The following is a 14,537-nucleotide window of genomic DNA, read 5'->3' on the forward strand; positions in this document are numbered from 1 at the left end:
GGCTGAAGGCGGAAGACTCAGGCGAGCCTGGATAAGCACATGGCTTGCACATATCCTTAACCAGGCCGGGATTCAGACCTCGGATCAGCGCCACCTGGAGGGCTTGCGAGGGTGCAGACGGCTGGGGCCCTGCCAGTTTCTGACCTAGCTGTTCTGGGGGTGGAGCCGGAGAGCCTCACTTCCCACAAGTTCCTGGTAGTACAGATGCTCTGGGGGCCCCACTTTGAGAAGCACATTCACCCACCTGGCAAATATGGCTCAATATGCCCGGAGCCAAACAGGTTCCGACAATGGCCGCATACAAATACACAGTTGGTACACGGGGCGAATACAAATGTCACGGAGAAAACGAAGCAGGGATGGGGAAGGGGACGGTGCCACTTTATATGGCTGCTCAGGGAAGGTCACACTGGAGCGGTGAGGAGGTGAGGAGGGGAGACATTGAACCGTGGGCTGGGGGAGCCCAGAGGAGGCACAGAACCCAGCCTGGGATCTACGTGGGGAGGTGGTGAGCAGAAGCCAGATCTTGGGGGTTCTGGAATGTCCTGATGAAGAGAACACAGATTTGGGGGTGTCACAGGGAACCAGTGAAGGGTTTTAAGCAGGGAAATGATGAGATTTTGATTTTACAAAGATAATAATGGCAGCAAAACAGAGGATAGGTTGGCATGGAAGAGACTCAAAAAATACTTATGCTCAGATGTGGGACCTTGGGCAAGTTATTCAACCTCTCTAGCCCTGGTTTCTTTATCTGTAAATTGGGGATAATCGCGCTGACCTCAGCTGAGGATTTATCGAATGAACCTATGTGAAGTGCTTAGAGCAGAGTTGGCACAGACTGCAGACTCTACAAAGGATTAGGAAACTGGCAACTTCTAATTCTCTTCTACCTGAGGGAAACCATGTGTTACCTCAATCTGACCATGACAGTCCCCAAAGGTCCCCTTGCAAGGTGGGGAGGCAGAGAGCATCTGAGATTGAGCAGAGAACTCAGCTAGACCCTGGCTTGGATCCTGGGCCTCAAGCTTACCAGCTGGTGAACTCTCTCGGCCTAAACCCCACTTCCATAATATCCGCAGGGGTGACCCCGTTACCATGAGGGTGAGATGGGGACCTGGGTGCTTGTAAACTAAAGTACCATGTGGAGGGAGGACAATGCTTTTCAGCTTTCAAAGGATTTGCAAAAATCCCCAGGAACAACTTATGGGCTCTCAAACTCACCTGAGGAGATGGCTCTCCTAGTCTTCCCCGACATTACTCTCAGGTAATAACCAGGGTCAGCCGCTCATCAAGGTACGGAAGGCCAGAGGAGCAGTGCTTAAGCGTTTCCTGATCTGATGACCTGATTCCCATCCCAGCTCTGCCACTTCCTGGCTGTGTGACCTTGGGCAAGTGGCTTACCCTCTCTGAGCCTCACTCACCTCACTGTGAAAATACCTCAGTGGTTCCCACTCATAGTGTCGGTGTGAGCTTTATCCAAACAGCATTTATGGAGCTCTTCCTATGTGCCAGCACTGCTCTGTCTCCCCATAGTAGAATATAAGCTTTATGAGGGTAAGTGTTATGCCCCCAGCACCTGAAACAGTGCTCGGTAAGTAGACATTAGAAAAACTACAAATAAAAATGGTGTAATATCAAGCAAGGACAAGCTCGATAGAGAGGTGGACGATGCATTGTAGAGGTCAGCACGGGGCCGAGGGCTCAGGATGTCAGGTAAGCAACCCAGGCTTTATCCTCCGGGCAGTGGGGAGGGTCTTTGGGGAGGGGTGGTGACGTGTTGTGTGTTAGGAAGGCTGCTTCTGTTTGGTGCGGTGGATGAATGGATAAGCAGGGAGAGGGGCAGTGGGGAGGGTACTGCAACTGCTTGTGGTCCCGGCAGGTGTCTCTGCAGGGCAGCTGGTGGGAGATGAGGGGTGTCCAGTGCCCACAGGGGGCAGGTGGGGTGCAGAAGCCACAGGGAGGTGGCGAGCGCCAGGGCCAGGCCCAGCCCCTCACCTGCTGGGCCTGCTGCAGCAGCTCCATCCGCTCCCGCAGGATCTGGCTGTCGAACTCCCGGCTCTGCCGTAGGATCTGCCTGCGCACCTTCTCCACGGCCGCCTGCAGGTCCTCCCGCTGGCCCTCGCTCAGCGTCTCGCTGGCCCTGCGGCCCGGCTCCTGCTGCAGCGCGTCGTACAGCGTGGCCTCCAGCTCCTGGATTTTCTGAGCGGCCCAAATCACACAGACAGCGGAAGGTCGCAAACCGGTGGCCAGGACCCAGTGGCCCAGGGAGGCAACGCCTGGGTGGGGGACAGGGCGGCATGCAGGGGCAGGCACAGCCACCAGCAGTCCCGGGAGGAGGGGTGAGGGGAGGGGGCTGGGAGCCCCTTCCAGCCCCGTGTACATATTTTTGAGAACGTGTCTTACTTGACTCAAAGGCAATAAGAACAAATAACCATAACCACCCCTTAAAATGTGTGAGTCAGAGAGAGGTTTGATTCAACTGGTTCTTATTTTATCCCTGGCTTCTAATGTACTTCCCCACCTTGGGAACAAGTCTCCCCTTTTATCATGGGTGCCGATGGAAAAATACATCCCAAATCACACACATTTAGTTTATAGCTGGCTAGTTAGGAAGGCAATTTTAACCCAAAGCAAATAGTGACGATGTTGTAATTGTCCCCCTAAAAGAGTGAAGGAGAGATTTGTGCCCAGCTGGAGGACCCCTGTGAAAGCTCAGAGTTTTAATCATTAGAGGAGGTGATTTCTTTTATACTTCACAGCAAAACACTTAAACATAATTACCTTATCAGACTATCTAGCAAGAAAAGAGAGAATAATTACCTCCTTCTCTGCCTCCCTAAATCCCCACCCACATCCCTTCTTAAGGTATAGCTCCTGCTCACACTAAGACAGCACAGACTAGTCATCAGTTTAGATGGAAACGGACAAAAAGAGGCGAGAGATGGTTTGAGGCTGGAGGTCAACAATGTGACCCTCTGCTACTGTCTGGCCACCTGCACTTCCAGCGTCCTCTAGCCTCAGCACGACAGTGCCAGCTCCCTGGAGGGATTCCAGGCCCATGAGGCCAGGACTAATTTCAACCAACAGGCATTATCATCTCCCTCTTCCTGAACCCAGCAGCTGCCCCTGGGAAATTAGAAGGTGGGAGTCTGTCCACTGGCACAGCAGAGGGGTCCCCCTGTGCGCTCTCCATGGAGCGGGAGCTTGCCTGTGCCTGCTGGCTCAAGCCCTCTCCATTCAGTGGCCGAGCTCCATGGAGACCCCCATGACACCAGCTTCCAACCAGGACCCCACCGCCCAACTCCAGAAGCCCCACTGTGGCTCTGCCCCCTCTCGCTCAGCTCTCACTCAGCTCAATGACAAAGGCACGTAGGCATATACCTGCTGTGCTCACTCCTGCCCAGGCACACGGCACTGCCACCCTCCTGGAACATTTTACGTCCCTGGCTGTTCGCGTCAGTCTAGCGCTATGTGAGAACTCCAGTCTTGTCGTGCCCTGGAAATCCCACTTCAGGCCTTGGAATTGTCTTTGTGAATGAACGTAGCTCCTACACGGTGGCAGGGTCAGCACGCGGAGGGGCCTCCTCTGCAGAACCAAGACTTGGAGGGTCCCCCAGGGCCTTTCTGCATGTGGTACTTTGACAACAGAGGGTGGACACCAAGGTTTTCCAAGGTGTGTTGGGAAACATCTGTCTTAGAAGATGTCCCTTGAAAAGAGGGCCTCATGATCCAGGCAACTGGTAAACTAAGTCTCAGCCCATTCTAGAAGACCTGCAGAGTTTTGCAAACTTATTCTATTGCAGCCCCCTTCCCCGCCCCCTTTTTCATGGCTTGAAGTTCCTGTAATAGCTCCTAAAATTGTATTCTTCAGAGCTTTTTGGGAAAAACTTGAGGAGGGCAGTGCTGCTTGACAGAGATGGTGTATGGTGTACCGTGTAAGAGAAAAAGGGGGCTTGCAAAAGGACCAAGGCTGGACAGAATCAAGGAAAATCCAGAAACATGAAAGAAGGCGAGACAAGGATGGGTATGCTTTCATTTCTAAATTGCCCTTAAACATGGTTACAGCCCTGTGCGCCCAGAAACAAGGACTGAGAAGGAATATGCCATGTCTAATGAGGCGCCATCTGTCCTGACCTTCTGCGTCTCCTGCCGCCTGCCTCACAGCTGGACACGAAGGGCCATGGGTCACTGTGAGGGGGACCAGCCTCACACCCAGAAGCTAAGCCCATGTCTCCCTGCTCTATGTCTCCCTGGAGACGCTCATGGAAACTGGGGTTTGAACGTGGATTTTCAGTTATTGACTGCATTTCTTAGGTAAAAACCCATTTTGTGAAATGATTTTAACTACGAGTGATCTGGGCAAACACTACTTTTTCCTGCAAGGAGCCACATCGAAGTCTAAATTCTTTCTGCTGTTGGAGACATCCTGGAAAGGCCGACTATCTCATTATCTCACCCTCCCAAGAAAGAATTTCCCTCAGTGCTAGGACCACTCAGCTTGGAGTGTCCTCAAAGCCATATGACATGTGAACCTGAACACGATCGTTTACCAGGAAGCCCAGGCCCAGTTTTGTGATCCAAATGCTATAACGCAGAGGACTTTACAAGTAATGTTTGTTCTGAGAATCACCCGCCTCTACTCCTTGCTTTAGCTCTGTCTGTGTTCCTTTGTGACTATATCTTTTTCCTAGTTATAGGAACACTTGCTTTGGGGTTTTAAGCATAAATAAATATTTAAGTTTAAATAAACATAAAGTTTCTTTTCATTTGTGTCAACTGATTACTAGAATTAAACAACCATGTCTAAAGAAATCAGCAAACTAACTACTTTTGAAAATCATGATTGATTTGGAAAAGGCAGCAATTTATCCGTAGGGTCATTCCTGCCGCAACATGGAGATGGCGTTTTTATCACTCCCACACAGCGGGGCGAGGACCCTGAATGCAGTGTCAGCCCCGAAGGACAAAGCAGCCTCTGATGCTGGGTCTAAAAAAGCCCAAATGTGCAACCCGCTCCTGGTCCTACCAGGTAAGCCTGGTCCAGGGCCTGCTTCCTGTAGTCGAGCTCCTCCTCCAGGTAGCCCTTCTGCCTGCTGAACAGGTCCTGAAAAAGAGGAGGAACAAGGTCAAGAGAACCCGCCACAGTGCGGCTCTTCAGAGCCAACCTACGCGCCTCTGCTCGAGTGACAGTCTCCCCGAGTTAGGGACACTCAGGTGAGAGGGATGTGGTCAGCTGCTCGCTCGCGCCCTGGGTGACTCCCCTGGTGGGAGCCTCACCGGCCCAGGAACCTTGACGGAGCCTGTCCCAGCCCCTCCTGGCTTCCGTCCTCACGGGTGTCTGACTGCGATGAAGGGACACCCCTCCGGCCTGGTTCCCAGCCCCGACTGCAGGAATCCTTCCGTGTTCCTCTTGCCACGTCCTGGTGGCCCCTGAAGCCCATCTCAGTAGTTCCCAGATGCAGCTCTTCCTCCGCACGTGAGCAGCGTCATCCACCCACCTCCTCGATAGTCCCACTGCCCTACGTCTCCCCCCCACCTTCCAAGCCACTCTCTCGGTCCCTACAAGCACCGCCATCTCTCCAGATCACAAATCTTTCTAGTACTGACTTGAGGGTTTCAGGGTTAGAGCTCATCTATTGCATCCATTTGATCGTACAGATGAGGAAACAGAGGGCCCGAGAGGACCAGTGCCCGGCCCTAGATGCCTCGTTCACCAGTGGCAGGTGGGGCTCTTTCCACACCACACACTGCCCCAGGCCTCAGGCTGTTCCTTCCACCTTCTTCCTTCTCCTCTCATTGTTGCTGAGAAAACTCAGCCATCCCACGGCTGGGTAAACTGGCTCCCTCCCCTGTACGCCTGCTCACAGCCCCCAGTGAACAGCCACCATGAGGTGCCCGCGTGCGCCCAGCACTGAGCAATTGCAGGCTGTATTTCGGTGTCTCCCATCCCCACAGCCCAGCGAGGCAGGGACTGGAACCCCATTTATCGATGAGGAAACTAAGGGCCAGTGCATCTTTCCCCGGCTCACAGCCAGGAAGGGGGACAGTGAAGACCGGAGCTGCATCTGTGTGTGTCCAGAGCACTGGGCCAAGCACCTCCGTGTCACCAATATGCCTCTCCTGATGCTCCTACGCTGCACTGTGGCTGTCACTCATGAGCACATGCCCCTCCCCCAGGCTTGTGAGCTGCTCCTCGTGGTCCCCCTACTCGGTACTGAGCCTCTAACCCTGGCAGGGCCCCTGGGATAGCAGAGGGTCCCAAAAGATGTGTTAAGTGAATAACAAAGAATGGATGATAATTACCCAGAACAGCACTAGAGCAAAAGCAGTAGAAACACATGTGAACAAATAATATGAAAATACATGCAAAGCCTTCCTGGGAGCGAATCGGCTGAGCCCTTTCAGGCTCCTCCCACCCAGGTCCAGGCTTTTACCTTTTCCTTCTCCAGGTCCAGCATCTTCTGGGTCAGGGCTGCCTCGGTTCCCTCTATTTGCTTCAGCCACTGAAAAAGAGCAGGGATGGAGGGCACAGCAGTGAGAACCAGCAGCGCTCGGCTCTGCCAAGGCCGAATGTGCAGGGGACCCCTTCCTAGAAAGGACTCGGGGCTCCAGCGGGTCCCCATCGCATCCCGGGGTGAGCCTCGAAATGGAAATTCTAAGTCTGTACAGATGTTTCAGCTGTGATGGACCGGCTGGGTCATGGACACACACGTGTGCATGTGCCCATCGGTGGGTGGGGGTTGTGTGCTGGACGAGCCTGTATGGAGCGGAGGCAGCCAGTGTGAGTGGTGTGGGAGCCTGGCTCAGTGTGCTCGCAGCTGGGCAGTGAGCGTCCCTGAGGTGCTCTGCCGAGCGCTGTGCTGGTGGCTTCATGCCTGTGACCCCATCTGGCCCTCTCATGGCCACCCCGTAGAGTAGGCAGCATCGCCCCATTTTCCAGGTGAAAATGTGGCGGTTGAGTGAAGTCACTTGTCCAAGGTCACACAGGTGGGGAGCAGGAACTTTGAACCCAGCCTGCAGCACCGCCCCACGGCAGCAGACCCCTGTAGCCCCTAGCAGTGTGTCTGAGCAGCCAGGTGGCTGCACGGTGGGGCGTGGGTAGGAAAGGAGGTGGGGGCTCAGCTGTGAGGGCTTGAGAGCCACATTCATGCTGAGTACCAGGGCATGAGGGCTCTGCGAGCATGGGCGGGCGCACCTGCCAAGGGGTGACAGGAGGCGGGCAGCTGTTTCCCCGGGTGTGGTATGCAGGTGAGTCCTTGTGAAGAGCTCACCTGAGAGACGGGAGAAGTCCCCGTAACTGGGTGACCAGGCCCGTGGGGGATGCTCGGGGATCCGGGATGGAAGACGTGCAGGAAGGAATGTGTGTCTCTGACCTCCTTATTGCTAAAGCCCACAAAGCACCTCCCTGCCCCCCTGCCACCTGTGGACCACGTCCCTTTGCTGATGCCCAGCCCCTTAGCTGCCATGTGCTCCTCCTTTCCCTCCTCTGCTGAGAACTCTCGGTGCCTTAGGAGCCCTGCCCTTGGCCTCCCCACTCCTGCTCCACACTCCTCCCATGCTCTCTCTACACTCCCTGAAATGTCTCCCCCAGCTGCGCCCCGCCCCGCCCCACCCCTGCACACATCTCCGCTTAGATGCCTCCCAGGTCCCTCTGTTGGGGAAGAGCCCCCATTTCATCCGAACCAGGAAGCTGGGGCAGCCTCGGCGCTCCCGTCCCTTCACTTCCCATTTGTTGGTTCCGCCTCCACCAGTCTTTCAAGCCCACCCACCATACTCCCTCCCCATTGCTGCCTCCCACCCCCATAGCCTCCAGGGTCATATCTGACCCCAAATTCGTTTCTGCCAGCCCTCCAGCCTGCAAGTTCTCTCAAAAGCATGCATCTACTCATGAAACGTCCTTGCTTCTTCTTGAAGCCCTGGAGGATATCCTGTGACTCAATCACTCCTGACAATGTCTGCCACATACAAGCCAAGCCTTCCATCACCCCAGGGCCTTTGCACATGTTGCTCTCCCTGCCGGGAACATCGCCACCTCTCCCAAGCCCCGCCTCAGCCCCAGGCCTGTGGTCAGCTAACACCTCCTCAGCCTTCTGGGCCTGAGCTAGCTGCTGCCTCCTCCAGGAAGCGTGTCCTGCTTCCTGAGTCCATAGCAGGAGGGGCCCTCCATGGGGCCACGCGTCAGCTTGTGAGTGAATGCCTGTCCCAGCACCCACCTGACAGGCTGCTGTTGTCTCCCTCCCACTCTAGCCCCCAAAGGTGGGGATCTCACAGGACGCTTTCTGTTCCATTTTCTTACCCAGCACAGGGCCTGGCAGGGAGCAGGTGCCTAACCAGCAATCGCCGGAGGAGGATGTGAGGGTGTGGAGGTCTGGAGGGGGGTGTGCTGGCCCCATAGAGGGAACAAGACCAGATAGAGCTACAGTCACAGAGGCCCCCTCCTAACGTCAAAGTTACCCCAAGAGGCGCCCCCAGCCAGCAGGAGATGTAGGCGCCCAACGAGCATTTTGTTAGACTTTGCTGAGAGGGCGTGTGTTGTCTTAGAAACAGGTAAGCATATTTTGGGGCGGGAGAGATAATATTTCATTTTTAATATCCTGATGTTCACATTCATAAAATTAAAATGGGAAAGATCCAATTTTAAGTTACGATGACAAGCTAGTCTTAGAACAGGTTTTAGAGAGCACGGTGCCAGGTTCTCCTTTATTGTTAAAAAAAAAGAATTGATATACATATTATACCCACAGAGGAAAATCTGACGAGTCCTTTTCAGCAAGTGGGTGAATGAGGGCAGAGTGCAAGCCAGGAGCATGCTGGGAGGCGAGGCCAGGAATTTGAATCAGAGGCTCCTGCCCGGATCTGTTGAGCCTCATCCTAAGAGTGAGACTCTGCGGGCTCCTGGCTCTGCACCACCCTCCAGTGGCCAGGGGTCTGGGGATGGGGACACCTGCTTCCCACAAACCCCCAGGGGAGCGGTGAGTCAGCCCACTGGATATGGGACAGGAGAACTTTCTATGGGGAGCATGGCCAGTGCACCCCTGCCCCAGCCAGCTCTCACATGCCCCTCAGGTGCAGGGCCTGATCCCCAGGACTTGGGGAAAGGGGGGGGGAACTGTCTCCTCTGAGCCTAACGCTCCCTTCAGAGAAGGGTCCCAAGGGCTCCGCTCCAGGCCAACTATTAGAAAGCTTAACTGTGGCCGATGCCTAAGCCACCCTCTCTGATCCGTTGTTACCAGCGAGAACACGGATTTTTAAAAACGTCCCATTTTTCGAATGGTTTTGAAACTTGGGGAAGTTTGTGAACTGGCCTCCACCGGACACCTCCTACGGCCCGCATTTCAGCCCCCTCTGCCGGGCAAGTGCGGTTCCGGGGGCGGGGAGGAAGACGTGGGCCCCTGGCTAACCAGAGGCGGGTCTGGGGCGCTGAGACGACAGGGCTTGCCCGGCGTGGTGGGAAGAGGGCGGGCTTCCAGGGCAGAACGCCATTTGCAGCAAGATCACCCAGGAACATGGTGTGACAGTCCTAATTACAGTGGCATCTCACTTACATGCTACGAAAGCAGCTTTGTGCCTCTAAATAGAAAATGGAAGTTGCCCTCAGTTTGCTCAGATACTAGAATTGAGAGACAGGTTTTTAAATGAGGTGTGTTTGGTTGAGCTGGGCTGACTGACAGCTCGTAGGCAGGGGCCTCAGATCACCCTTCCAGCTTTCCTTTAGCACGCATCAGCTTCAGGGTGACCAATTCGTCCCTGTTTGCCCAGGACTGTCCCCATTTCAGCAGTGGGATTCCCACGTCCCAGGAAAACCCTCAGTCCCGAGCAAACCAGATGGGCAGTCACCCTGGCTGTCCCTGTCAGCGATCTCAGCCGGTCCTGCTGACCCACTTTGCTTTGGGGGCATGGCAGGGCTAGTGTCTCCTGAGAAAATAAGAAAACACTGATCTAAGTCCAGTCCCCCAAAAACGGTCACAAATGGGGAGCTGGGCCCCTCCCCCCTGGAGTCAAGCCCTCTTAACATGAGACCCCAGGTACCACCCACCCTTGTGGGATTTCTGGAGGAGCTGGCAGGCGAGGGAGGCTGGCACAGCTCTTGGTGTTTAGGGCACAGAGCATGGTGTCAGGCTGACCAGCTTGGCAGGGTTTTGGGGGGGCACTGGTAGATGGGAAATGGCTGCAGAAAGTGGGTGGGGAGGGTGACAGGGACAAACAGATGACACATGCCACGCAGGCCCCCTTTCCTCAGCTGTAACGGGGGATGTGTCCCTAACCTCACATGTTGCTGAGAGCAGGAGCCTGAAGGATCTAAGGCGGGGCCAAGGCGTTGGGTCTGGAACACCCGCCATTTGCTGGGTGTGGCGAGGAGCCTGTTAGGAAGGGCCCAGGGCGGGAGAAGTCTCCACGAGGCTGTGAACTTCCCACAGTCTGCTGCCCTCCCAGGACACTCAGGGGGTGGAAGAGAGGAAGAACCCCCTCAACCCACGGTGCCCACCTCACACCAAGCCAGCCACCCAAGTCACTGGCAGTCCCTGCCCTTTGCTCCCCACCCACGAACACTGATCAAACACCTCTCGGGCCCACTCTTTGTCGCAGGTGCTCAGTAGCAATGCTTGGTCCTGCTCAAACATGCCGTGTCCAGGAGCCCAACACCCATCCTGCAGGGCACGCCGCTGTCAGATGTGCCTCCGTGCAGAAGGCCTGCAGCCACGAGCGGCAGGCTGACAGTAACCCAGGAGGGTCCTCTCGAAGATGGGGAGGGACGTGCTGGGTCTGACTTGGCCACACCCTCCCATGGGCATGCTGTGGGCTGGGAGGCTCTTTCTCAGCGAACGTTGAATAAAGTGAGATGTGTTTACTCAGCACTTCATAGGACACTCCCCAGAGCACTGCTTTGTGAGGGGGGCCAGTCACTGCGCTTTGTACATTCAGTCACAAGGGGCGGTTACTGAATGCACACCACTGCCTGACACCCCAAGGCTACCTGCATCTCACGGCCCCCCAAGCAGCCAGGTGAGTCATCACCAAACACCTCCACACACCTGAGGACAGGCTGCCAGGTGAGTGACCGGGGAGTCGCCACTTACCACCTGTGTGACCTCAGGCAAGGCTTTGCCTTAGTCTGTGACCAACATTTAGTGCCCTTTACATGGCTAGGGAGGGTGGACAGGTGCCCAAGGAAGAAACTATTTATATTTTAAATGCCCTTCCAAAGGTTCCAGAAGGAATTCTGATTAAGGTCATTAAGACCTCATCATCAGAAAAGTAGCATTTTAAAGTTGAACTCATGTGCTCTGAAAGGAAAAGATCTATAGATGCAACTACATAACAAGTTCCATATACCTAAAATATCCTAAAGTAAGTAAAAGGTAAACAAACCAGCAATGTATTTTGAACAAACATGGCAGAAAGTTATTATCTTTACTATGTAAAGTACGCAGAGAAGTCAGCAAGGAAAACCACAATTATGAATGAAAAACAAACCCAATGGAAAACTGTCATAAGAAATATGTCAGCTCATAAGGAAGAAGAACATAGATAACACACAACAAACACTATCGCTAGCACCCCAATAAATGAAAATTAAAACAATGGCATCGTAGAATGTGCAGCTAGCAAATGAGAGTTGTTAAGTGGTAATTTAGTGCCACGTTGAACAAGAAGCAGGCGATGTGCACCACTCAGGTACAAGGGGAGCTGGTACCACGTTTCCGGAAACCATTGTGACAATAACAAAGCTCTTAAAAAGTTCTTACCAATCGGCCCAGTGATTCCACTTCTAGAATCTATCCTGTGGAAGTGTTTTTAAAGATAGACAGAAACTTATGCGTAAAGCTGTTCACCGCTGCGTGATGGTAAACAGAAAAAAGCGGAAACGCCCTCAATATCTAACAGCAGAGGGAAGATTAATTAAGTGACTTAGGCTGTGGCTGTATGGTGGGACAATGGGGCCCGTCAACGACGGGGCGTGGCGGGGAAGCTTATGATGCAGGATGAACCCTGGAAGTCAAGTATGAATTCAACTTAGTTTAAAAAACAGGCATAGGGTGAAACCCGGAAGGAAACAGACCAGATGTCACAGATGGTTTCCTGGATGCGGGGGTTATTTCCTTCTGTGGTCTCTCAGTTTTCTGCAACAAGCGTGAGTGACAAGGCGTGCACGTGCACATGCAGACGCAGACGGACAGACGTGCATGCGCCACGCAAAGCGAGACACCGATGTACAGTTTCTTGTATGGTGCTGGGCAAGCCCGGACAAGGTGACGGACAGAAACGCCGCTGGGCTCTACCTTTTCACACAGGGCAAGCACAGTTCCGGCTTGGATTATTGCCACCTGTTCTTCATTTCTCAAATTCTAAAACACAAAAAACGGGCAAGGGCGTTTGACGCGGGATCCCACCGGCAGCGCGAAACAGCTGACAGCAGCCCCCACTCTCTAGAGGGACCAGCCGTTACAGGCAGAGGGGGCCGCGCTGAGGTCTGGCCCTCTGCTTGGCGATGGCTCGCGGAGCGGCACCAAGCCTTTTGGGAACAGGGCCTCCTTCAAGCCAGTCTTTTAGGGAAGCAAAACTAACACTTTCTGGTTTCAGGAATCTTGAGGGATTCCATTTTCTTTCTGGCTATTCATGTCTATGCGTTTTGTCCCTCATCACTCATGGGCTGTGAGGATACCCTAACCTCAGAACCCCACTTCTGACAAATGCGGACCCAGCCACACCCCCAAAGGAACGTGGCCATACAAAAACCTTACATTGTACTTATTAGATCTCTTAAATTAGGAAGAAATGAAACCAAATAAAAACAAAAGCCACACAGAGTACACCCGAATCGAAACAAGAACACGAAACCGGAAACCGATCGCTCATAGTTACCCCGTTATCGCCAAGGATATCTAATTTCTTCATAAGTTCAGAAATATTCACATCCTAGAAAAGATTTCCAACGTTCATTTTCGTGTGGGTTACAAAGAGCACCCATACCAAGAACTCGCGGTACAGGCCTCTGTCCTCCATTGGGCACCACACCCTCTCTTTCCTTTTAGGACAGACAGCGGGGCGAGAGTTGCTCTGAGCGGCTCCTTCGGGGAGGGAGGGACAGAAGCCCTGCAGCCGCTGCTCTGGGCCTGAGTTTTACGTCAGCACAAACACTGCTTTCTAGAAAGGCCCGTGGTATCCTGTGGGTCGGAAGGACCATCTCTGTGCCCACACGGCCTCGCAGGACTCCAGGCGCAGGGCAAACACTTGGCTGCTAGAACAATCACAGCTACCACGTCCAACGTACTCACTTACACGTGGCGACTGTGCTGTGTAACTGTCCCACCCACTTCACCGTGCGGGCATCGCCGTTCAGGTCTCACTGACAAAGAGACGGAGGCTCAGAGAGGTGACAGGCCAGAGCTAGGAAGGGGTCACGGTGGGGTCTGCACTCGAGGCCATACCCAAGTCTCTGCTCTTTTGACATGGGTACAAAGAGAGTAATATTTGGTGACCCGCTAAAATAATGAACTATGGCTTTCAAAATACGGTGGGCGGACAGGGGTATCTCATTCAAATGAACTGCATCCCTGGCACCAGGACACATTCCCCCTTCACGGCAGAGCCTCTGGCCAGCAGTGGCAGAGGCACCCCCCAAGCACGCTACCTTAACTCCTTCCTGGTGACAGAAAAGCTGGAGAGCGCTGCTGTTGTTCTCGGGGAAGGTGGTGATTTGGAGGTTAAATGCTGGCGACCTCCGCTCTCTCTCCTGGGGAAAAGACTTGGTTTAAAAACAGAACTTTCTCGAATCATTTACCACTTGCCATTTTCCCACGTTACTCCGCAAAACCAACGAATTCCAGTTGGCAAAGACGTTACTAAAAAAGCGCACAGACTGCGCTATCCTCATCCACCCGCGCGCGCGACGTCCGTCTCTGCGCCCAGCGGGCCTCCTGTGGAAACCTGTTTATGTCTCACCTGTGCAGCCGGGAAGAAATGGTTAATGGAGTACGTCACACCATCATCAGTCATTCGACAATAACAAGTGCCCAACGCCACCAACTATGGTGCGTTGCCCTGTGCCCTGGGCACTTCGTTACCTCATTTAAGCCTCGCACAACCCCACAGGCAGGCATTACTGCGTCCATTCTGTGGACAGAGAGACGGGGGCTCAGGGGCCAGGCCGCGGCCCCACGCTAACACGTGGCAGGGGCAGGACTCTCGCTTCACAGTTATCTCAACAGAATCGCCTGACTTCGTTCAGTTTTTTGTTTTGTTTTTCTGAACCACATTCACACACCAATAATCATTCTATTCCTGCCTGAGATTGATAGTCAAATCTCAATCACTAAGGAAGGAAAAGCAAGTGTTTTCCCAGAAGAGGTCCTTATTAGTCATCCATAAACAGACCCGTTTTTAGCCAGGACAGGAGAAGCCCAATTACTTACAGGAGCAGAACAGTGCTCTGGTCTCAAACGTCTCCAACTTAGAGCTGCCTTGACACTCTGAGCCATGGGCAGTTGAGCCAGCAGAGAAGACCTTTCCAAATTATACCTTGAAATCAAAACCGC

General features: G+C 53.7%; 1 protein-coding gene across 1 annotated transcript in view; it reads right to left on the reverse strand.

Annotated features, from left to right (window-relative positions):
- The window catches only part of JAKMIP1 (janus kinase and microtubule interacting protein 1), a 69,250-nt gene that overhangs the window by 5,902 nt on the left and 48,811 nt on the right, over nt 1-14,537 (reverse strand). Inside the window, exons 12-17 of the mRNA XM_019661152.1 lie at nt 13,634-13,735; nt 12,865-12,918; nt 12,282-12,347; nt 6,435-6,503; nt 5,027-5,104; nt 1,996-2,199 (exon numbers count right to left, since the gene is read on the reverse strand). Of these exons, the coding sequence (XP_019516697.1) occupies nt 1,996-2,199; nt 5,027-5,104; nt 6,435-6,503; nt 12,282-12,347; nt 12,865-12,918; nt 13,634-13,735 (573 nt within the window). The remainder of the gene's footprint in view (nt 1-1,995; nt 2,200-5,026; nt 5,105-6,434; nt 6,504-12,281; nt 12,348-12,864; nt 12,919-13,633; nt 13,736-14,537) is intronic.

The sequence above is a fragment of the Hipposideros armiger genome, unplaced genomic scaffold, assembly GCF_001890085.2.
Source record: "Hipposideros armiger isolate ML-2016 unplaced genomic scaffold, ASM189008v1 scaffold_337, whole genome shotgun sequence".
Classification (NCBI taxonomy): Eukaryota; Metazoa; Chordata; class Mammalia; order Chiroptera; family Hipposideridae; genus Hipposideros; species Hipposideros armiger.